At 40.3% G+C, this 24,166-nt stretch overlaps 1 protein-coding gene across 2 annotated transcripts in view; it reads right to left on the reverse strand.

The window, feature by feature from the left end:
• HOMER1 (homer scaffold protein 1) overlaps positions 1-6,651 on the reverse strand; it is a 125,753-nt gene extending 119,102 nt beyond the window's left edge. The window contains exon 1 of one of the 2 annotated variants that reach the window (XM_082378363.1): positions 5,290-5,423. In XM_082378363.1, coding sequence (XP_082234489.1) covers positions 5,290-5,294 — 5 coding nt within the window. In that variant the 5' untranslated portion in view covers positions 5,295-5,423. Of the gene's footprint in view, positions 1-5,289 lie in introns of both variants that reach the window. The other variant, XM_082378364.1, reaches the window with a different exon arrangement.
• Between the last annotated feature and the right edge of the window lie 17,515 nt (positions 6,652-24,166).

Below are 24,166 nucleotides of genomic sequence, written 5' to 3' on the forward strand. Positions count from 1 at the left end.
TAACTCTTGTTTGGTAATTTTACAGAAAGCCCTCAGTTCTTAAAACTGCTCTGCCTTGAGGAACTGGTGCCAACTCTTTTCAAAGATAACACGGAAATGCTTCATGGTTTATGGAAGAACATTAAAAGAAAATGTCCATGAAGCAAAGCAATTTTTTAAAAGCTAATATTAGGTGTTAAAAGACTAACGTGATTTTTCAAAAGCTAGAGAAAGTGCAAAGGTAAACTGTACTATGAAGAGAAAGTACTGACTAGACTGCTAATTTTTCGGATTTTATAATTTTATTTTCTGATACAAAAAAGAGAACAATGACGCTTTGCCTTCTTCCAGTAGCCTATCTTAAAAGAGAAAAGATAATTATGTGTAAATGAAATTCAGATCTTAACTAAGTCAAATGTTTGTTTTACATATTTAAAATTCTTTTAGCTACACAAGAGCCATACTGGGTTCACAATTAATCATTGGGGGGAAAAAAAAACCCTCATGAGAAAGAATAGTTTGTTTCTTTTCCTTTGCAAGGTCACTAAAAAGTAATTTAGGGACTTCCCTGGTGGCTCGGTGGTTGGGAATCTGCCTGCCAGGACACGGGTTCGATCCCTGGTCCAGGAAGATCACACGTGCCATGGAGCAACTAAGCCTGTGCGCCACAACTACTGAGCCCGTGAGACGCAACTGCTGAGGTTCGCACGCCTGGAGCCCGTGCTCTGTGACAAGAGAAGCCACTGCAATGAGAAGCCCACATACTGCAGTGAAGAGTAGCCCCTGCTCGCCAAGAAAGCCGGCAAGCAGCAACAAAGACCCAACACATCCAAAAATAACAAGTAATTTAGTTTTGTACCTGTAAAAGTAATTCTAAATTATACCTACCAGAGAAGTGAGATTTTTTAAAACTTTTAAAAACAAGATGAGAAATAAAAAAAAACACAAGTGGAGGGTAATGACAAAGCACAAAAAAAGGTAACGTATACATGTGATTAATTTCAACTGCTTCCCTAAAAAATGTTGCTTAAAACAAGCAGCACTGATTCTCATCAATTTCATGTTTTTTTTCAAATCAGATATTTTATTAGGGAGCACAGAAATAACCAATGTGTTACACTTATGATGGATGAAGAAAGGAAAATCAAACTGCAATTAAGAGCACAAGGTCACTGATAAATCTGTCTCTTTTAACAGAGTGATAGTGGATGTCCTAATTTTATAGTATACAGAGATATGTTGTGAAAATTAAGATTTTTTAACCTAAAAGTAAGACTCAGTTCTGTATGATTACACGTTAAAGACCACTGAATGATTAGCCTTTAAAAAGTTTTACTTACTCTTGCAATGCCCATTCAATAAGATTGGAAAATTTTATCTCAATTCCTGTAATGTATATAAATGCTGCTTATCACATGGAGATTCTTTCGAAATGAGATACTTAATGAGCATGAAACCTTATATTGTCTCAAAAAGCACTCAACTTTTCAAACCTCAACCGAGAAGTCTTTTTGATTTCTAGGAAAATCTCAGTCATTCCACAAACATAATCAACTATAGGGTCACTTTACTGTATAAGCCATGGGTCATTACAAATATGCAACACAAACAAGAAACTGCACATTTCATTCAACTAAACAGATCCTAACTGAGAAATAAAGCTATTTAAAATGCCTTATATTCAGTCATTTAAAAATTATATCAGGAAACACTTAAATATTTGGAACTCATTTTCCCTACTCTTCTATCCAGTGAGTTGGATTAATCTTAAATAACAAAACAAAGCAATGGAGTAACTAAAAATAAATATTTCAACTAAACACCATAGGTCTGGAAAAACAAACACACTGCAGTAGGGATGTTGGACCTTCTGAGATTTTTAACCACCTTTTCATCTGAGACATTTAATCACTTAAAACTAAACTGAGTTTACAACTAAGTATAAAGACACTTTTGTCAATCCCTTAACTGCCATGAATTCCATTTCGGGTAATTATCCTAGATCAACTTCTAAGCTATAAACTCCCTAAGGGAAGAAGCACATGTTACTAGTCTCTGTATCAGCAGTACTGAGCTGCTGTATATGCCATGTGATAGGGGTTCAAACCTGGTAAAAAGAACAAATAATTAAGACTTCCATCTAACTTTCCTGATGTTAGAAATGATTGAGTGGTTGCCTTTGCAACAAAGCCCATTCAGATTGCAGTGCATGCTGGATCAAGATTTCTGCATTTTAGCTAAAGTTCCCAGAGAGCAGCACCCAGTAGCCTGGGGCAGAAAGAGGTGTCAGCTTCCTCTCCCAGCAAAGAAGCGACTTGGTTCAGGTTGCAATGAGGCAGCACCCACTTCCATGCTTCAGGAAGTTATCTGAGGAAAGGTGGAGAAGAGGGTTTCCAGAGGCGCCCACAGGCAGGTGAGATAAATCACAAACAGCTTATCAACCTCATTTGCAGGGAAAATCACATTTTAAAAATAACTCACTCTTAATAAGAGGGGGGAGGGAATATTCCCTTGCTGAGGTCACTAAGTTGCCAATGTGAGCTAAGTAAAACAAAAGGTAGCATGAAATACCTCACTGAAGTTATGTGATTTCTGTTGCCTACTCTAATCATTCCAAAATAGCTCCTGACTCACTGCTCTCCTTAGGAGATACTACTTGGAGGACTGGGGGTCATACCTAACAAGGGCTCCTCGCTGGGGCCCGGAAGTTTTCCTAGACTTTACCTTACATACCTGCTCTCATTTTTAGGGGTTCTGATACACCTATTTCACAAACCAATACTTCAACCACCTTCACTGTAATTAAAAACAGTTCAGGCAGCATCCAAGATACTTTGACAGATTCTGCCAACTGTCAGTTTCAGCTGTTCTTTTTCATTTCCACCATAGTTCATAAACTACTATTACAGGAGCCTTAGATTTGTTTTTTGCCTGAACTAATCACTCATTTTCTTTCAAAATCATTCCTTTTGTTTTGATTTTGCCCCTAGACTTGCAATTATATCCAAAACTAAGGCAGAGATAAATTTTTATTATAACCTAACATTAGTCAAAAATGTATTCATAAGACATGAAACTCTTCACCCACAATATTAAATTTTAGATACCTGTCAGAGTAAGGTAATTTAGGATTGCCTAGGTAAAACTTTAAAGGCCATTTAAAGCTCTGTTCCCTTTTGTTTTAAGTAGGTGCAGGAGGCTGTGCTTATTCCACAAACACTTATTAGGTACAAACACCTACTAAGTGTGGAAACTTCCACAAATGCCTTCTCTTGACAACTTAGATGAAACAAGTCACTATTACTGAGAATTGCAGCCCCAAACGCAGACTTGCAGAAAAATTATGCCATAAACATTCACTCCTTTGCCTCTCCAGTCCACCTTTAAGACTTTATTAAGGACTAATAAATTCGTTTATAAACACATTTAATTACACTGAAGTATCTAAAATCCGGGCTATGTGCAGGGGCTTATTTTCATGTTTTAAAGACCAATCCCCTTCATATTAAGTTCATCTCAAGCTTCCCTTGGTAAAACCATGGACATTCATGCAGCTTAAAGGTTGTGGAAAACCATGAATTTTCTTTCATGATGCCACCACTCCACAGCTTAGAGAGAATGCCGCCTTCAACATGAAAAACATGAAAAACTGCCACTTGATTTTTCTTCTCTGACACGTTTTAAACATAAGAGCTGCAGACTCTCAAGGGAAGCCATATTTCAAAGGTTTTGAATAGTAGTATTTTTCAGTATTTTCTCTCATTAAAATTGGTACAATTCACCCAAAACATTTTTCAAATGCCATTATTTTCCAGCTTACATGCTTCAAAACTGCTTAGAGAAAATCTCTCCATCTGAGAGATTTACTTCAAGAAACCAACAGCAAATATGAAAACTGAAGGAGAAAAAGAAATAATTCACTTTTACAGGCTGGAAAAAATTTTAAAACTCACCTAAGACCTTCATTTTACAGGTTAAAAAAACAAGAGTCCACAAAGGTCAAGCAATTTGCCTCAGATCACCAAGCTACTAATAGCAGCACTAGAAATAGAATGAGGTATTTTAATTGCTGTTAGCAGTATCCCAAAACATGCAAGTTATATACATTGTCATCACTTTGTCATTTAAGTTTTAAAAACAAGTATCGCTCTTTCTCATCAGTTTCTGATGGACTCCTACAACGTACGTTCTACATCTTCAAACTTAAGTTAATAAACTTCAAGTTCTAATTCCAACAAAAAAGGGTAGTACTATTAAGAACTTTCCTCTGAACGTTTTAAGAATGAAAGTTTAGGTGTGCACACCCCTAAACTGTCACAACCAATTTCAGTGTCTGTCCTTTCAATCTCTGTCCCTTAACTACACTTTAGATGTGTTTTTTCAACTACAAAAAAGAGAGGGAGAGAAAGAGAGAAAATTCTAGAAGTTCCTCTTTGACAAAAAATCATTGAAAATCTGTCAATGAAACTAGATCATTACTCCATTAATATATTATGGAAGTCTGGCTTAAATTAGGAAGAGTCACTAGCATTTTATCGAGTTACTGTGTGAAAAGTTAATTAAAGGTTGGAAAATGAACTCTTGGTTGACTTGGATCTGAAAGAAGGTATACATCTGACATTGTTAACACAAACTGAAGACTTGATCATAAAAGCAAAAAAAAAAAACAGAGAAAGTGAACAAGTTCCTTCAACAAAAAGCTGTTTCCTATTCAGGCTCTGATCTTCAACTAAATGCAGGGCACTGTGGAGTCCTCCTAAGACTTTCAGATTTTCGTTTTAAATGCCCCAATAGAGCAATTCTATAGATTTTAGCTTCGGCTATTCAAGGGCAAAAAGGAGGGCACAGTGAGGACAACAATTTACACTGGATCATTTTCAAGGACTGTAGTCTAACCACTCATTACTTTACAATTGTCCTTTGTGCACCTGATTATTCTCAAAGTACTGAGAGAACGCAGGACTTCTTTTTGGAAGATACGGGCAACAAAACCTAAGACAACACGACTTTGATTATAAACTGCTGCGGCACTTCGACCAGGAAAGGGCAGTACGTGTGGTCTTCTTATTAAATACCACTAATAAAGCTACATTCTGGTTACAATAATAGACGTACGTTCCTTAATTACGGCCTCCGGTGTCACTCCACAAAAATAACTTCTTAAAAGGTTAATACACCTATATTTTTAAAGTACGACCAGGTTAGCAAGGTGGCAAATTTGTTTGAAAACATAAAACACAATTCACCACCACCGCTCAGTAACACACATACATAACAGACTCGAAGCGGGGTTAAGCACAAAATCCTTACCCCATTTTGCCCAACGAAAACTTGCTCGGAAGTTTCTGCTCTTATGCTACGGAATAACTCCAAAGGAATTTCTCCGTCCGTTATTTCGCAGTTGCTTTTCCACCCCCCGAGATCCTTTTGTGGAGGTATTTCAGTGATGCTGAAAATTCAGTTAGTTCCCTTAGGTAAAATGATTTCTCTCTGGGAAATACCAAAATGTTCAAACAGAGGTGGCATTTGCTTATTAGAGTTAAAATGCTGCGCGGAGGAGACGGTGGTCAACTCTATTCCACAAAACGAGTCTATGAATCGGGAAATGCAGAATCCAGCTTCACGGAGTCCTATAAAAAATGAGTTCAGTGGTCATTTCTCTCCTGTCCTCCTCCACACTCAGGGAGAGCCCAGGTAACTCAGCCTTTTCGGTGCTACTAAGGCTGCGGGTTCAAATTTCTCCACCACGCCAGGTCCCTGGGGGTGGAGCGTGCAACCCAATGCGACGTGCACTTGAGAGATCCCTACGAGAAAATAAAAATTCTAAACGCAGTAATGCCACTGCTTCCCTGCGCTCACATTAGAAAAAGCTATGTAGAAAAATCTCTTCGAAGTGCAAACCCAGCGGCTCGCGACGTGCACGGCACTCCACATTGGAATCTGTCTTTTAATTTTTTTCCCCCTCCTAAGACTGGGAGCAGAGAGGAGGCGGGGAGGAGGAAGAGAAGGCTGGGCAGGATCGATTCATTCTCCCGAGGAGAACACACGGAGCCATTTCCAGGCTGGCAGCAGGCTGGGGGCGCAGCGCACGCCGGGGAGCAGGGGGAGGGGGCCGGATCCCACCTCCCTCAGCCCCTGCCCGCCCCCCGTCGCCGAGCACAATGGAGCCCGGCTCGCGCCCGGCCCTTCATTCGCTGCTGCCGCTCTTCCCTCCGCTCTTCGGAGCACCGCAAGTTCGAGGCTCCGGCGGCGGAGAATGAATGAATCAGAGAACCAAGCCCCACGCTGGCCCCCGGCACCCTGCCCCCAGCTCCGGGGCGGGCCGAGCAGCGGCGAAGGACGGGGCTGAAGGGTCGACAGGCGCCCGCCCGAGCCGAGGCGGGCGGCTAATCCCGCGTCGGGACCAGGGGAAAGGGGCTCGAAGCCGCAGAACAGCCGCTGCTCCAGCGCCCCCACCCCTGCTCCTCGCCTCGCCCGCTCCGCGCCGCTGCCACACGCCGCCTCACAGTCCCCGGGCCCCGCCGCCGCCTTCTCACACTTCCATCACCGCCCGCCTTCGCCGGCCTCCAGCTCCTGCTCGGCAGAGCAGCGCTGGCCGGGCGGCCCGAAGCCCGCCGCTGCCTCCGCCTCCACCGGCCGCTCACAGAGCGGAGGGCGCCGCTTCCCAGGTCAGCGCTGCCCGCAAGAGGCGAGCGCGGCAGTGGAGCTGGCTGCGAGGGGCGGGGGAGGGGGCGGGGAGAATCGGGAGCAGTGAGGTCCCTCCCCCTGCTCGCGGGAGGGGGCGGGACGCGGCCGCGAGGACGCGGTCGGGCACCAGGGGCTGGGGCGCTGATCCGTCTCGAGGGCCCGGCGGGGCCCTGAGGGTAGCGGGAGGAGGCGGCAGCTGCGAGGGCCGCGGGGACGCTCGTGGTCACGGGCCGAGCCGGCCCTCGTGGGGAGCTAGGCCAGGCGGCAGGTCCGGCGGTCCGTCCTTGCTTTCCCCCCTCCCCTAGTGGTCGGCGGCGCGCGGGCCGTGCGCTCTGCTCCTCTGCTGGCTCCTGGCCCCGCTCCCTGCCGCCACAGCCTCCTCCGCGCCCCACACCCGGTGCTCTCGCTGAGTCTCCATCCTCCCCGCAGGAGGACCTTTAAATAGCAACGTCAGCGCGCTCCTCTCCGCACACACGTCACCCGCCGTTCACGTCACCGGGGTGCGGGGGATGATGTCACGCGGCCGGAAGTACTGCTAAATTAGGGAAGGAGCAGGGGGAGGAGGACTCGGCGAGCTCCTCTGTGCCCACCTGCTCTCGCTTCTCCTTAAAGGCCAAAGCGCAGGAGACAGCCGAGAGGAGCGGCGGGAGGAGATTTCCTTGCAACAAATGTGCCAAACACAAGTGAATCATTCATAGCAACAGTGCCGAAGTGTCAAGCGGGTGATAGCCTATCTCCCACTCCCACCCCTGTTTCAGCAGCTTTCCCGGGTTTCTCAAGTCCCCACTAGCACGGAAATGTGGGAGGAGAGACTGAGCACAGTGGTAGATATGTTTCCAGCAAGACTTGGGGAAAAGCACCTTAATTTTCGAAAGAGTTATTAAATGCCATTATGGACTTAGTAGTCTTTAAAACTTTTTTTCTTTCTTAGTGGCTACCTAAATCACTAAAGAATAAAGAGCGGAGCCATGAACACTATCTTAATGATATGAAGGATAATAATGGGGTGGGGGGCATCAAATGATCTAAACGTTTTCATTTGCAAAACAGCAATGTTTTGGCATAGGATAATGAGTCAATCTTGACTTTGTTCCCTTATAATTATCGTCATGTACAACACATAGCAAATCCCAGTGTACCCTCTCAGTTCTGGTTTATCAAGAATATGAGTTTCAGTCTATGGAAATTGAAAATAAAAAAGACTACCAAATCCTTTTTGTTTAAGTATTAATACAAGCACAGTTAGACTAATTTTGTCTTCCTTAGTTTTGACCGTATAACGTATAACACAATATCTCTTAAGTATGCTGTTTTTCATTTCCTATATGGCAACGATGAGGAGCCACCTATCTATAGGTTTACTAGCTATGTGTGTGTTTGTGTCTATAATAAATCATGCTATGAATGCTCTTCAAATTCCAAATTACTACAAAGTTTTTTTAAATGTCTCCGTTATTTCATAGTTTATATTATTAGGTCAACTCAAATAATGAACTTTGATTTGATCTGATTTAACATGGTAACCATGGCCCCGAAACAGAGCTACTACAAAATGCCAAAGGCTATTGCTATTTCAGAGTTAGTCTGTAAGTTCAGTGACCATGTTTTCCAAACCAAAATCCAAACACATCATTTAACAATAGACAAAATATTTGCAATCTGAAATGACCTGGGAAATTCAGGACATAGGATTGCCAACCTATTCGGTGATTGTTAGGAGAGCTGTAAATGGATATCAGTGCAGTTTAAATAAAAGAAGCTAAAACTCTACGGAATTTATATCATGTGTAGTTTTTTTTTAATGTTTTTAATATTAAACTACTCACATGATTCCTAATTAAGGAACATTGGTTTTTACTTCTTTCTGCATTTACACTTTCTTGATCAGGTTAGGAGCCCAGGACTAAAGAACACTAGCCAAAAGAATTAGGACCAAGTTGCAACTAAATCAAGCTTTCTGTTATCTTCACATTATAAAATCATGATCTTGCTTATAGTTTGAAATATTGAAACTAGTTTCTATTAAGGTTATAACAAAAGATCAAAAGCAAACCCCTGCTTGCCAATTTGTCTAATATATATATCTTATTAATAGAAATTGTACTAATTTATATATCAGACAAATGGAGCTTCTTAAGTGTGTATAAAATGTTAAAGCAATAGAGCTATCGTTCTTCAAATAAAGTCAACTCTTGGCCCTTGCAAATTAAAATACAAATTATTACTCTACTCAAATTTCTCTACAAGCCATTTCCTATCTAAACTAAATCACTTTTCTCTCTTTTGTGCTCTTGCCATCAATGTTAAAGCTCTCAATTTACCATTTTCAAACACTTCATTCTACCTTTTTATCATGACTTCCTCTGGTTTACAATCTTTTTTCCCCTCATTTTTACTCAGCTGTCAAAACAGTATGTTATCTGCCTCCCTGCTTTTACAATGTTGACCCGTCATTAGCGTTTCTGCTTTTCAAACCTACATGGTCCCTTCTCAACTGCTCTTTTTGTCAACTGAAAATTGAGAACAACTTTTTTTTTCTATATAAATCTCAGGGTGCACTGTGATATAATTACTCGAAGTTTGTGCGATTATTTTTTATTTTAGCCTCTGCACTTAATCTAGAAAATTCTACCAATAATTGGTCAATTTTTCTTTCTAACTTATGTGGGATTAGCATATAAGGTAATACATGCGTTCATGTACCCAAAGGAATAAGTAAAACTTTGTAACATTTTATGTATCATGGTATGTCTGCTCAGAAAATAGAATAATAAATTGTCTCTCTCCTCCCTTGAAACAATTCCAGTACCATTCTGAGAGGAGTCAGAGAACCATTCTATATGGCTTTCCATCTAAAAGTAAATATTTTCTCTCCTAAAACTGAGCTGATGTAACCCAAATGCTGGTCATGAATTTCCTATCCTGATTGTTTTGTTTTTTAAAGTAGTGAGCTTCCTAGAAAGCAATATATTTTCTTTTACCGGAAGAGGCAGAAAGTACTTTAGTAGAGTTTCAAATTTTTAACAGTTCCTTTTTCCCACTATGCTCTGAAAATTTGTGCAAGGTTTATGAATACCCACTGATTTTAGAATCTGTGGGCGGAGGCATCTGTTTTAGTTACAGAGTTTACTTCCGTGCCCTCAATAGGGGATGGTGATGTTCAATGGGATGTTCATAGATAGGTCATGAGATACGTCTTTTTCAATGAAAAGATATCTAGGTAATAGAAAAGACTTCCATGAAAGAGGGTTAAAGCCAGATTTTATTTTTAATTGCTTAACATTAGATAATAGCAACTCCCCTTCCACGTTCTCTCTTTTTCATTACCAAAATACCACTATTGCTTCAAATAAAGTCATAGGTAGAAATAATAGATTGAAAGATATCTCTCCATACCACAGAAATCTCTAGATTCCTCATTTATATGACATAGTTATGAAGAAACTAAATAATCAGCAAAGATTAAAAGTAATAAGACTTTTTTAAAAGTTGTAGGGAAATAGAATTTATCTGGTTGATGCTCCAAAGTTATTCCATCTCCTCCATAAATGTAGCAGGTACTGGGTGCCAGTAATTTGTTTGGCCTGTTTAAAACCATCTTTTACTATTACCAATAAGGTTCTGAATAGAAACAGGGTAGTTAATGGTCTCAGGGGTGAAAGTCTAAGCATTTGGCACCTCCAAGGCAATGGCTTGAGGACAACTTTTACCCTTCTGAGTATCTGCACTATTTTATCAGAGGGCTTGGGAGTGGTAGAGGAAGGGAAGTCAGAGAATTATCCTTAGGAAAGATGTGCTATAAAGCCCATGGGCAGTGATCTCATAGAACTATCTCCTGCTCTGATTTTTACTGTAAATTCATTACTTGTTTTCTAAACATGGTTAAAGAGATACAACTAGAATCCCAGACTTGTGAAAGAACATACCAGAAAGTTTTCAATTGGTGCTGTGAGAAAATCATTGTACAACGGTTTATGTAAATTTTTAAAATATTCAGAAGAGAAGGGGATATGGTGCCTTTGAAAAAATTATCTGGCTTAACTCCAAGTTGTTTGTTTGGTTGGTTGATTGATTGTTCTAAACAGCAGTTACAGAGTACAGGCTGGAAAAATATGCAGATCTGCAGAGAGCTGGGGTAAAGAACGCAAAGTAAAGCTTGCGCTCTACCTGTGCAGTTCCTTAGAATGGAATGCTGTGGAAGCTGATTGCCATGGTAACCAATAATCTTTCTGCTGAATGGGGGAACAGGACAACCATGAGGCAAATGTTTTAAATGATCTACCTTATTCTGTGATGTTTTTGGTGCCAGCTAGGAGAAAAACACCATCCAAGGTATTTAGGACAGCCATGCTTAAAGGAAGCTGCCTTCTTTTCAAAGACACAAGGCTGAGGCAAAAACTGGGGGCTCTTTCAAAGAGAGATAAGGGGTTGAGGTGACAATTGCAAGCTCTCTGAAGCAGAACATAATTGGTAAAGACTGACATGGCTAAAGCAGGCGGAAGCAATACCTAGAAACTGTGTTGAAGGGTCTCCCAAGCATAAGAGGTCAGACATTAAAAAAGATTCTTGGGCTTCCCTGGTGGCGCAGTGGTTGAGAGTCGCCTGCCAATTCAGGGAACACGGGTTCGAGCCCTGGTCTGGGAGGATCCCACATGCCGCGGAGCGACTGGGCCCGTGAGCCACAATTGCTGAGCCTGCGCTCCGCAACAAGAGAGGCCGCGACGGTGAGAGGCCCGCGCACCGCGATGAGGAGTGGCCCCCGCTTGCCACAACTAGAGAAAGCCCTCACACAGAAACGAAGACCCAACACAGCCGTAAATAAATAAATAAATAAAATTTAAAAGACTTTATAAAAAAAAAAAAAAAAAGATTCTCAACATTTACGAGTTTCAGCCAAGTTAGTTTATAAGCTACTCGTGAGACTTTTTATTTCTTTTTATCTGGTTGTAAATAGTAATTTCTCTAAAGTTTAAAATGGAAATGGTAAATATATCTTTAGTCAGTATCTATTATTTTAATAATAAATAATATTCTTATCATATACATGATAAATATGTACATTGATATAGACAGATAGCTAGATAGATCTGTATTATATGCCTGTATTGACCGGGTCATCTGCAAAAATTTCTTACCCTTGGAATAAAATCCAAATTCCATGCCTTGGCCTAAGAGACACTGCATGACGGACCCCTGCCCACCTCTCTTACCTTGGTTACCATTCCTCACCCCCTCCATTGCTACTGTGTGAGTTGGTGTGTCAACTGCAAAGGATCAGAAACCCCACCTAATGGTGACTTAAGCTAAGATTGGCTTTTATTTGCTTATTTACTTAACAAGAAGTCTGAAGTTAGGTGGTCCTACAGTTGGTTTGGAAGGTCCCAGTGTATCATTAGGGTCCAGGTTCTTTCCAACCTTTCGCTCTTCTATCTTCATATGTTGGTTTTTAAACCTGGCCCTTTGTCTCATGGTTGTTAAAAGACTATTGCATTTCCAGGCATCATAGTCTCACAAAAAGCATCCAAAGCAGAAAAGGAGAGAAAGAGACAGGAATTTTCTCCTTTATGCCTGTTTTTACCAGAGAGAAAAATTCTCAAGAGGACCCCAGAAAATTCCCTCTCATGTCTCATTGGCCAGAACTGGGTTACATGCCCATCCCTAAATCAATCACTGACGCTTTGGAACAGAATTTTCATGATTCGCTTAGACAAATGACGGTTCATCCCTTGAATCTTCCCATTGTGTCTGAACAAAATTAGAGCTCTCTCAGCAAGGAAGAAGAGGCAATGGCTCTTGGACAAGCAAACCATATATTTGCCACTCGGCCCAAAGCTGCTCTGCTATTCTTGCTGCTCTTCAACTATGGCAAGCTTGTTCCAAACTCAGGGCCTTTGCCGCCTGGAACACATATGCCTAAGACAGTCACACTCCTCCTTACCATTCAGGTCTATGTTCACGTTGCATCCCTTGAGAGATACCTCCTGAACATCCCGGGGAATCTCTCTAAGTGGAGCTCTCAGGAACGAGAACTGGCAGGAAACAGAATATTCAAATTGGGTACTTCAAGGCATGCTTAATAAAGATACTACTTACAAAGGTGGGGCAGGGTGTAGGAAAACCATAAGAGAGAGGGCAATATCTGGCTTAGCAGGGCAGACCACCCTTCTACGCCTGAAAGGACAAGAATAGAAAGCAGTGGCTAGAAATGAAACAGAGAAGATTGTGTGGACAGGAGCTGAGTCCTTGGCTTAAGGGTCATAGCCAGCCCACAGAGATCCCACAAGGAGGGAGCCCAGGAAATAAAGATCTCAACTTCACCAATAAATACCTCTCCCCTTACCCCCTCCCCATCTCCTACTGGTGGCCCCCTTCCTAAACTTGACATATAGGAAGCTAGAGGGCACAGGAGTCCAGTGATGTAGTCTATACAGGTTGTCTTCCTGGGGCAAAGAGCAGGGAGAAGAGTGCAGGGTGTATCTGGTGGGGTGAACAGAAGGAATCCAGCCCCAATCATATTCTATTTGTCAGCTGTTAGATTAACAATTATTTAGAGTTTGGCACATGGAAAAACAAGTACAGTTGAGCCTTGAGCAACATGGGGATTAGGGCACCGTCCCTCCATCCAGTGGAAAATCTGAAAATCTGAGTATAACTTTACAGTGACCGTCCCCACCTCTCCCATTCAACCAACTACCAATCACGTAGTATTACAAAATCCACATGTAAGTGGACTGTGCAGTTTAAACCTATGTTGTTCAGGGGTCCACTGTACTACCACAGACTGTTAGCAGGAGTGTAAATTGGTGTACCCTTGAAGGCATACATAAATTTTAACATAGCGGTTCTAAATACTTTAAAGAAATTATCCCACAGATATGCTTTCTCATGCATTCAAAGAGACACATGCAAAAATTTATTGTATTGCTATAAAATAAAAAAAGGAGAGCAAACAACATCTATGTCCATCAAAGGGGACTGATAAATAAAAATGGTATAACCGTATAATAAAATACTATGCAGCTATTAAAAAGAATGAGATAGATCCATAGTGCTGATAAGGAAAGATGCCCAATATAAAAAAATTCTGGATGAATACAGTAAACTAAATTGTGCTTTAAGGAGTGGGATTATAAGTTTGAGAGTTAGGGGGATTTTTAAAAACTTTTCCCTATTACTATTTGTATTGTTTGAATTTTTTTTTTAACCATTAACACATTATCTTCATAATGTAAAACCAAACCAAATTATTTAAAAATATTATTTAAAACACACAAATATGTTAAAACTTAACAGTAGGAGGACAGAATAAGACATTAATATACATTTTATTTTCCTATCTCCCTCATATCCTTTTTTGAAGAAGACTGTATAAGTTCAAAAATATATTTATACAAAGAGAAGAAATTGAAATAAGATATTTTATTGGAAATAGTGATTTCATTATACTCTTCACTGATGCAACAATATCTTGATATTTTATTTTAGGAAAGATGCTAACGAGATAGCAAGATAACAAAGGTGGTGAAAACCGAGACAAGGCCACGTGAGGTGTGGGTGAAGGCAGATGTTTAATTTGCTGAAGACAAAACCAAGGAGAGACATGATGACTGACTTCATAGCATGTCTGTCCCAAACAATAGTTAATAGCTGTGTGAATATGTGCTACATGAGGTAGTAAAGGGTCAATGGTAAAATTTATTAAAAGGTAACTGTTAGCTCAGTATGAGAAAGAATGCAAAAACGATCAGATCTCTATCAGTAGAATTGATTGCCCTGAGAATAATTGGCTTATTGTTTCCTCAGTATGTCTATTACAGCATAAACTGGCTTTATGACCAATTGTTGGGATGATGTTACTCTTATCGGGTAAGAGGTTGGATATAAGACCTTTAAAGTCATTTTTTATTCAAAGATTTTATGACTATTCAAGTCTGAGCTCACATCAAAGTCATCCTTCACCATTAGCTTCTCTACACTGTCTCCTTCAGAAAACTTACCCTCTCCTCTGATGTCAGTCATTGCTACTGCACAACTTACCTTCTTCACTACCCTCCATGCTCTGATCTCACATCTAGCCTACTGAGCAGCCCCACTGAGTGTTCTTAAAAATCAAAATGGCTAAAGCAAGTTAAACACCTTAATATCCATACTTGTCCTCTTGGGATTTTCTTATTTCTGTACACGATAGGTCAAGAAAGGCTAACACATGTGACTGGTAAAGAAACAACAAGCCCTTTTAAAATTCAAATAGTTTATTACTTACATAAATAGCAAAAGCAAAGACAGCAAAAGTGCCAGCTCCTCATGTCCCTTGTCCCACAAGACAACACAGAAACAAAAGGACCTGGGTGACAATGCAACATGAGTTGTGGGACACACTGTTGCTGAGGAACTGATTCCATGCTGCAGCTAAGTAGTTTTATAGCCTGCAGTGATGTGCTAAGGGGGGTGGTGTTATATAATAAAGGATTTGGCTGACATTTTTATTTCTGGTTTCTAGGAGATAACCTCTAAATCCTTGGAATTTCCCAAGGCATAAGAGTGTCTTCAGTATTTATGGTGGGTACCTTGGGCCATACCTGAATTTTTTGCTAATACAATGACTTGGGACAGGAGCTGGCCATGCCAGAAAAACCAACCATATAATTAGAGAGCTGGGGCTTTGAGCCAGGTGATATCAGCCCCAGTCTCTGGGAAGGAGAGAGGGACTAGAGATCAATTCAATCATTTGGTCAATGAGTCAATTAATCCTGCCTACATAAAGAAACCCCAATAAAAACTCTAGACACAGAGACTCAGGTGAGCTTCCCCGATTGGTAACCATACAGGATGTGTGGGAGGGTTACACAGCCTAAAGATATGGAAGCTTCATATTTGGGACCCTCCAGAACTTGCCCTATGTGTCTCTTCAGTTTTCTGGTCCTGATTTATCCTTTATAATAAAACCATAATCATAAGTCTAGTGCTTTCCTGAGTTCTGTGAGTTGTTCTAGTAAATTATCAAACTTGAGGGGATAGTGGGAGCACCTGAATTTGTAGCTAGTTGGTCAGAAGTGTGGGTGGCCTGAGAACCCCTGAGCTAATGGCTAGTGTCTTAAGTGAGCACAGCCTTGTGGGGACTGGGTTTTTTATTTATTTGTTTGTTCGTTTATATTAGAGTATAGTTGATTTACAACGTACTGTTAGTTTCAGGTGTATAGCAAGGAACTGTGCTCTTAACCTGTGAAGTCTGACCTGATTCTGGGTGGTTAGCATCATAATTGCATTGCAGAGGGGAAGGCAGAAAACCTCATACCTGTTCAGAACCTAAGAGATGGTGAGAAATGGTCTCATGATACCCTCCCAGAAAGATGTGGAGACAAGTGAGAAATGGCTTTGCAGCAGCAGTTCCTAATAAGCTTCCCACGGTCTCACGTTCCAAGAGGATCACAGAACAGTCTGCCAAAACTTAGATCAGCTGCAGGTAAGCTTTGCATCGAAAAGGGTCTGGAAATATGTTTACCAAAATGATGGCAGTTGTTGTCCCTGAGTCGTGGAATCAGAGTTTTTGGTTTTCTTCTTAATGCCTTTCTTTTTTATACGTTATAGAGGCAATTTAGGGAGTGTTTCAGTGTGGGCTCTGGGGACATCCTGCCTGGGTCTGAATCTCAACTCTGTCATTTAGCATCTACATGTCCTTGACAGTGACCCACTACCTGTCCTGAGTCCCAGGGCTCAGCCAGCTCCAGATCCTCCTAGGTGTGCATCCACCCTCCCTTTACCTTCTTCATCTATAAGAACATCATGTGGAACTTCATCATTTTATTTCCCAAAATGAAACTATAATATGTCCATGACAAGGTTCTAATTCATCATCTTTGTTTCTCATTAAAACAACTCAGTGAACAAATAAAAACCATGCTGTTTGGCATGATTGTTTTCCTACTAAACCAAGACTTCAAGCAAATTACTTAGCCTAGGGGCTTCCCTGGTGGCGCAGTGGTTGAGAGTCTGCCTGCCGGTGCAGGGGACACGGGTTCGAGCCCTGGTCTGGGAAGATCCCACATGCCGCGGAGCAACTGGGCCCGTGCGCCACAATTACTGAGCCTGCGCGTCTGAAGCCTATGCTCTGCAACGGGAGAGGCCGCGATAGTGAGAGGCCCGCGCACCGCGATGAAGAGTGGCCCCCACTTGCCACAACTAGAGAAAGCCCTCGCACAGAAACGAAGAGCCAACACAGCCATAAATAAATAAATAAATGATTAATTAAAAAAAAAAAGCCACCTTACTACGCTGGTCTAAAAAAAAAAAAAAAAATTACTTAGCCTATCAATGCCTAAGTTTTCTCATTTGTAAAATAAAAACAATAAATAATAGTCCCTACTTCATAGAGTTATTGTGAGGATTAAATGAGTTAATATAAACAAAACTCTTAGAACAGTGCCTGGCACATAGAAAGCACTCAACAAATGTTAATTATTTTTAATACTTTTATGTGTTATTTGATTTGTATACAAGGACCACATATTATCTTTGTAAACAGGAAAAATAAAATTAAAAGATGCAAAAATTCAAATTTTCTATTATGTATAAATCACATTAATTTTTTTCAATTCTCATCTAGACAAATTGGCCAAATTTTTGCTTAAAGTCATAACATCTCATAGTCACCATATAGAGAAATGGAATTAACTTTAGAGAATATTTGAAAACTTCAATGAATATCTTAGATGAATATATACATATATAAAATAGAAGTATTTTTAAAATGTACATATACAGAATTTTAAATTACTTGAAATTCTTCAACCACTTTCCAAAATAATCCACAGTTAACATTTTGTTCTCATATACATTTAAAGGAAGAACATTAGATGTTTATAATGTTTTATCTGTGGGTAATGGAATTCTAGATACTTTTTTCTTTATACCTTTATACATATTCTAAATTCTGTCAAGTCATGTATTACTTTTTATAATTAGAAAAATATTATACTTAACTATAAAATTATTTTTATCAGAATCTTTTTTGCACTATATGTAAAAGAAAGTAGAAACAGAAAGCATTTGAGAATCCAGTGACATAAGAGATTGCTTTTAAAACATTCTGAAATTACATTTTTATTGGTTTTAACAAGATTTACAACCTACTCAGTGCAATAGAGTGGGCACCCAAAAACAAATTTGTCTGAAAGCACTAGAGCCAGCACATGAATAGTCATGACATTCAGTGGCATGTCCCTTGTTGAAAAATATTTTTTATAATCTGTAATGGTGGATTCTTTACTAACAGGGTAAGCTGCATGTAGAATAAAATGAAAAGATTTTAAAAGTAGAGATTAAAATATTATAGATTAAAGATGATAAAGTATTTTAATTAAACTTCCTTTTGTTGTGTTAATACAGATTACAATCAAACATGGACTTAAAGAACATCAACAAGTTTATACATATGGATATTAAGAATATGGACTTTGGAATCAGACAGACTTTGACTTTGAGTCTTCTTGGCCCTGCCAGGTAGCCTGGATAAATTATTGAATATCTCTGAGCCTCAACTTTCCAATCCCTAAAATGTGTATAATAATAATACCTGAAGGGTTTGCTATAATAATTAAATGAAGAATAAAACACTGGTACATTGCAAATGCTTAGTAAATGCATTTTTTATGTATGAAAGGCAGCTGTCAGTTTTTTATTTCTTTTACTGGCATGAAAATTAATGGCACTCTTCCTACTCCTTCTGTAATCAGCTGTGTAAGAGGAACTATATACATGGAAAAGCAACATTAGACTATGTAAGAATTAGAGAAACTGACTTCAAAGTTGTTTCTAAAATGCATTCCTTTCCTTTAAAGCATCCAAAACCTTTGAGAGTTTTACACAGAGGCATACCATACCAACTCTGTGATCTTATCAAGTGTAAAAGGAAAGCAAATACAGAGAATCTAGCATAAAAATACAAAATCTTTTCTACTTTGCCCAGTGATCTCCGAATCCTTCTGAACTACTACACTGTAGTCTCTTCCATCCATGAACTGGTCTGCAGATTAACCCTGACCCTGGATTTACCACATAGGTACCAGAGTAAACTCCCAGCCTTTAAAGAATGCCTTTCCTTGCACAAAGGCTCATGTCAAACTTCAAAGGCCTTTGGACATCTCAGTCAAAGTTGACCTCAAAGCCTACAGCATGAGTTAACTGAGCCCTTAAGAGTACATTAGTGTAGGGACTTCCCTGGCGGTCCAGTGGTTGAGACTCCGTGCTTCCGCTGCAGGAGGGGGATGGGTTCGATCCCTGGTTGGGGAACTAAGATCTCACATGCCAAGCAGTGCGGCCAAAAGATAAAACTAAAAAGAGTACATTAGGGTACCTATTACAGTTTTTAGCTAAACGTCCACAAAACATTTTTCCTTAAGGGGAAAATCTCTCTTCATTGTTCTTCTGCCCTTCCCACTCCTGCAAGAAGACTTCTCTGGAACGACAGAACATCCCACAGTTTGGAGCCAGAGAGAAAGTGGTCTACCTCTGTCCTTCACCCAGCACCTACTTTGGAGTGAACACAGAGGCTTCAGCTACATGGAGCATTCCTCCAGTGCGTGGCATTTCCTTAACTAACAGCATCTCCCTGGGACCCTCTCATCTAAAAAGGGGGTCAACACTCCTGAGCATGAAGTGTACAGGAATGAGAGCTGCTACCTTTCTGCCTACTTACCCAAATGCTCAGATTTTTCCTATCATTTCTCCCATTGCTCTCATAGGTACTTCCTACTTGGAGGAACTCATTATCATCTATGAATCTGATATTGTCTTCCAGATTACCTACACAAATTTTAAATAGGTTTGTCTCAGCACAGAGGTATCTCTGAAATCCTGCTGTTTATGCTTCCCTACATTAAGACATGTTCATATACTCTGTTTCCTCATTTTAAGCCAGGTCTCTATCCTTATTTTATTTTTAAAGTACTGCCAATCCACTGATGACCTCATCAAAATTTCTTATTAAATAGTAGGAGATGTCTTTGCATTTAAGGATTTGGGGAAAGTCTTATAAGTTTTGCCCACTAGTTTTCCCTTTGGCACAATAGTCTTTATTTCTCTAAAGACCTCATAATATTTCTATGTGAATTTCCCTTACAAGCTATGGTGCCTTTTCCCCAGTAGGTTGTTTTATACGTTTTTCAATGGTCCTACCATTTAATTACAGATTCAACTGGTTTATCCAGTATGGTGCAATACTCGCTGTCTGTAAGTTTCCACAGCTACGCCTGCAATTCTTCATTTAGATAGAATTCAGATAAGCAATCCATCAGTCCCCGGGAAAGTTTGCCAGCAGTTGCACCATTTAACCCTTGATGTTCTTTAAAAACCTATGTAGATGAAGTTCTGTTGATTCACCTCTTTCTGGTGTGTTAACTAGTAACCAGGCACTTCACAGTATTTATTCATAAGAATAATATGACCTTGTATCTGTATAGTGCTTTATGCTTTTCAATTATTTTCCACTTTTCCGTGGGTCCACTAGTATTAATCTCTGTGAATCAAAAGGTAAACTACGTTAAAAAATAAAGCCTATTAATCAAAAAAACATAATTTAAAAGTGGGACTCATGGTCGTGTTTCCTTAGTAACGACGGAGGAGAAAAAAGAAAACCAATTCATTTACCGTTAGGACTGTCTGTTGTATTCCTTTCCACTCCAGGTAAGTAATTCCCCTCATTCTCTGCTTTACCTCTTCTGATTGACTTAAAGGTTCTTTTCTTGGTTTAGGGTTTCCTACAAAATGCTTCTCAAATTCTTATTGACCATCATCTATTACTAAATTATCAGTTGATTTTCAAAGAAAACTACTATATAATAGCTTTTATTTATTGGACATCTACTACATGCCAAGCATTGTGCTGAACATTTTATATTTTTTAAGTCCCACAATAACTTTAATGGAGTGGGTATTCACCCCCACTTTATGGAAGAGGAACCGGAAGCACAGCAGGAATTTATTTGTTGCTTGCCTGAAGTCCAGCTGGAGTTGAACACAAATCTGCCTAATTCCAAACCTTTGCCCTTAACCCCCTATACTCTTTTGCCATTTAATTGGAGCTAAATCAAGCATTTCTAGAACTGTGAGTGGCCAGATTAGGATGTTGACAATCTGCATTCTGGGCTGGTTCTGCCACGAACAGCTATTTGAGCAAGGGCAGGTGACTTGTGGGAACCTGTTTCTTTATGTGTTAAAAGTGTTAGCAGATTACAAGACCTTTTCGTTCTATTTATGTAAATATTCATAACCTTATGTGGTCAATAGAAAGGCACCAAACAAAAGGAAAAAATGTGAAAACGTTCTTCTCTTTTAAGTGGAAAGAGAACAGTTTGATATTATTCATAACAATTCCTCCACACAGGAGGAACATGTGTGTTCTGTTATTTTACTTCACAGCCCTACCCGCCAAAAAAACCCCACTGAGGCGCCCATTGAGCAGTACAGCCCCCACTTTGAGTGTGATGGCACTTATATCTGCAAATGAATTTTATTCATTGCTATGAGTCATGGCTATACATGTTCATTGCTTGACTTGAAACTGCAATAATTGAAAGTTTGAATGTAACAGAGTGTTTATTCCCTTTTTCAGATTGTATTCAGGGTGATCTAGTGAAGAAAATTAACAGTCAGGGCTTAGATCTGGCTAAGTCAGACTTAGTTTTTCCTCAGATAATTTTTAGATTTCTAGGCTTCTCTTATTCTTTACATAATAATTCAGCCTTGGGACTTCCCTGGTGGCGCAATGGTTAAGAATCCGCCTGCCAGTGCAGGGGACACGGGTTCGAGCCCTGGTCCGGGAAGATCCCACATGCCGCGGAGGAACTAAGCCCATGCGCCACAACTACTGAGCCTGCGCTCTAGAGCCTGCAAGCCACAACCACTGAAGCCCGTGAGCTCTAGGGCCGGTGCTCCACAACAAGAGAAGCCACTGCAATGAGAAGCCCGTGCACTGCAACGAAGGGTAGACCCCGCTCGCCACAACTAGAGAAAGCCTGTGCGCAGCAACGAAGACCCAACCCAGCAAAAAAAAAAAAAAAATTCATCCTTTTTCTTGTTTCCGTTTATAATAGAAACCTTCTATGGGGGTTATTTTGCATGCCTTCCCTCCCACCCCATCCCCAGTCCTGCCCAAGTCCTAGCCACACCAATCTTCCTCCACCCTTCTCTGCCCTGCTCCGTGCCTCAGAAGACGGAAATTTGCTGGCTATATCTCCATGACTCTTTGTGAGCTGGAACACATAGGAGATCTGAGGGTGGAAAGTGGGGTATTTTTTGTGCCCCCCTGATTTGGCACCCCAGCTCTTGCCCATCAATCTTCAACCACATTTTCTGTCAGATCACTCTTTTTTTCCAGCTCCAGCTCTCACTGGGTTCTGCTAACTCTATTTCCTTTCTTTGTTTCTTCATCCCCAGGGGGGAAATGGCTCTCTCTCTGTAGCTGGCTGCTGGGTGGCTCACCATACTTTATCTTATCCTTGTCTGTATATCTTTGAGTAGTCTTTTCATTAAAATCTCTTCATTTGAACCACCTAGGGTGAATTTTGTTTCTTCCTTAGGACCCCAACTGATTCACCATCTCTTACCTAAAGGCCATTGAATTGGAATTTAAGCACTTCAATCTAAAGATGACATTGACTTCAGTCAATGAATACATATTGAACATCTTGATATGCTCAGGATTATACTAAGTGCTGTGAGAGGTACCAAAGTCATTGGTGACATGATTCTTGGCCTTGAGAAGTTTATAATCTAATTAGAAAGTCCATGGTCAATATACTAAAAAATTAACATGTAACACAGCACTTTAAATTTAATTTTATTTTTTGGCCATGCCATGCAGCTTGCGGGATCTTAGTTCCCTGACCAGGAATTGAACCCAGGCCCATGGCAGTGAAAGTGTTATGGCCTAAACGCTGGACCACCAGGGAATTCCCAGGACTTTAAATCTTTTTTTTTTAAAAATAAATTGATTGATCGATTGGTTGATTGATTGATTTATGGCTGCGTTGGGTCTTCTTTGCTGCACGCAAGCTTTCTCTAGTTACGGCGAGCAGGGGCTACTCTTCATTGCACTGCGTGGGCTTCTCATTGCGGTGGCTTCTCTTGGTGCGGAGCACGGGCTTTAGGCGCACGGGCTTCAGTAGTTGTGGCTTGCAGGCTCTAGAGCGCAGGCTCAGTAGTTGTGGTGCGCGGGCTTAGTTGCTCTATGGCATGTGGGATCTTCCGGACCAGGGCTCGAACCCGTGTCCCCTGCATTGGCAGGCAGATTCTTAATCACTGCGCCACCAGGGAAGTCCAGGATTTTAAATCTTAAATTAGGTAGTTCATAAGACTAGTCAGGAGACAGGAGATAAAATTATCATAGGAAATGCTCACCCTCCAGATATGCCATACTTCTTGTATTTTTTAATTTTCTGAATTGGAAACATTTTTTATTTATTACACATAAAATATATTATTCTGAATGAGAAAGTATTAGTGAAATTTTAACCAGCCATGGAATACTAATGCTTGAAATATCCTGAGTAAGTGAAATGTGTCCAAAGGTACCTGCTGTAAAAACACCATGAGGGCCAAAAGGTCATTCTTGTGTATATAAGAGGAATTTGTTAGTCAAGTAAGAAGAATGGTAGGGTATTTGCCATTGATCAGTTTGAAACTCTCCACCATTCCCATACACTATGTGAGTAAGAAACTGATCAACTGCAGCTGACTCTGAACTTCAATGGGAGTCCTCTGATAGGTCCAGAGGTATGCACTAAAACCCAACCTTGCTCATCAGTATATCTCCCTACTAGGTTCAGAGAGAAGGCCCAGAGGTGGGAGAATGAGAAAGGCATACACTATACTCTGGTGCCTAATACGATTATTGTAATCCAGTAAACAGGTTACTATTTTAAGAGTTTGAATGTCAAGAGTACAAACTTGATATTTCAGCCACAGGTTGTGAAGGGAAAGACAGAATGTGCAGAAAGGTGTTGAGTTTCTCTGCCTGTGTACAAACCTCAGGAAAGGCTGTCGTAACAGGAAAGGCTTTATCAGGACATGGGGGTTTGTTTTCAAATTCAATTAGAATTCACTTAGGCAAGAGAGAAAAAGGACTTGTAGGAGAGAGAAAAAATATAAGGTTGGACAGAAAGATGGAAATGAACTAGGTATTACACATGGGACAATGAAAAAACCAGCTTGACTTGACAGTCAAGTATACTTTGAAAAGTACAAAATAATATTGGACAGATGAAATAGGGGCAGATCAACTTCCTGTAATGGTGCTGATGAGAAGAGAACACCAGAATTTCTAAGTATTGTCAGCAATGTGATTTTTAAAAAATTTTTATTGAATATAGTTAACTTACAATGTTGTGTTAGTTTCAGGTACACAGCAAAGTGATTCAGCTATACATATATCCATTCTCTTTCAGATTCTTTTCCCATATAGGTTATTACAGAATATTGAGTAGAGTTCCCTGTGCTATATAGT

Source organism: Balaenoptera borealis (genome assembly GCF_965194805.1).
Source record: "Balaenoptera borealis genome assembly, chromosome: 2".
Taxonomy (NCBI): domain Eukaryota; kingdom Metazoa; phylum Chordata; class Mammalia; order Artiodactyla; family Balaenopteridae; genus Balaenoptera; species Balaenoptera borealis.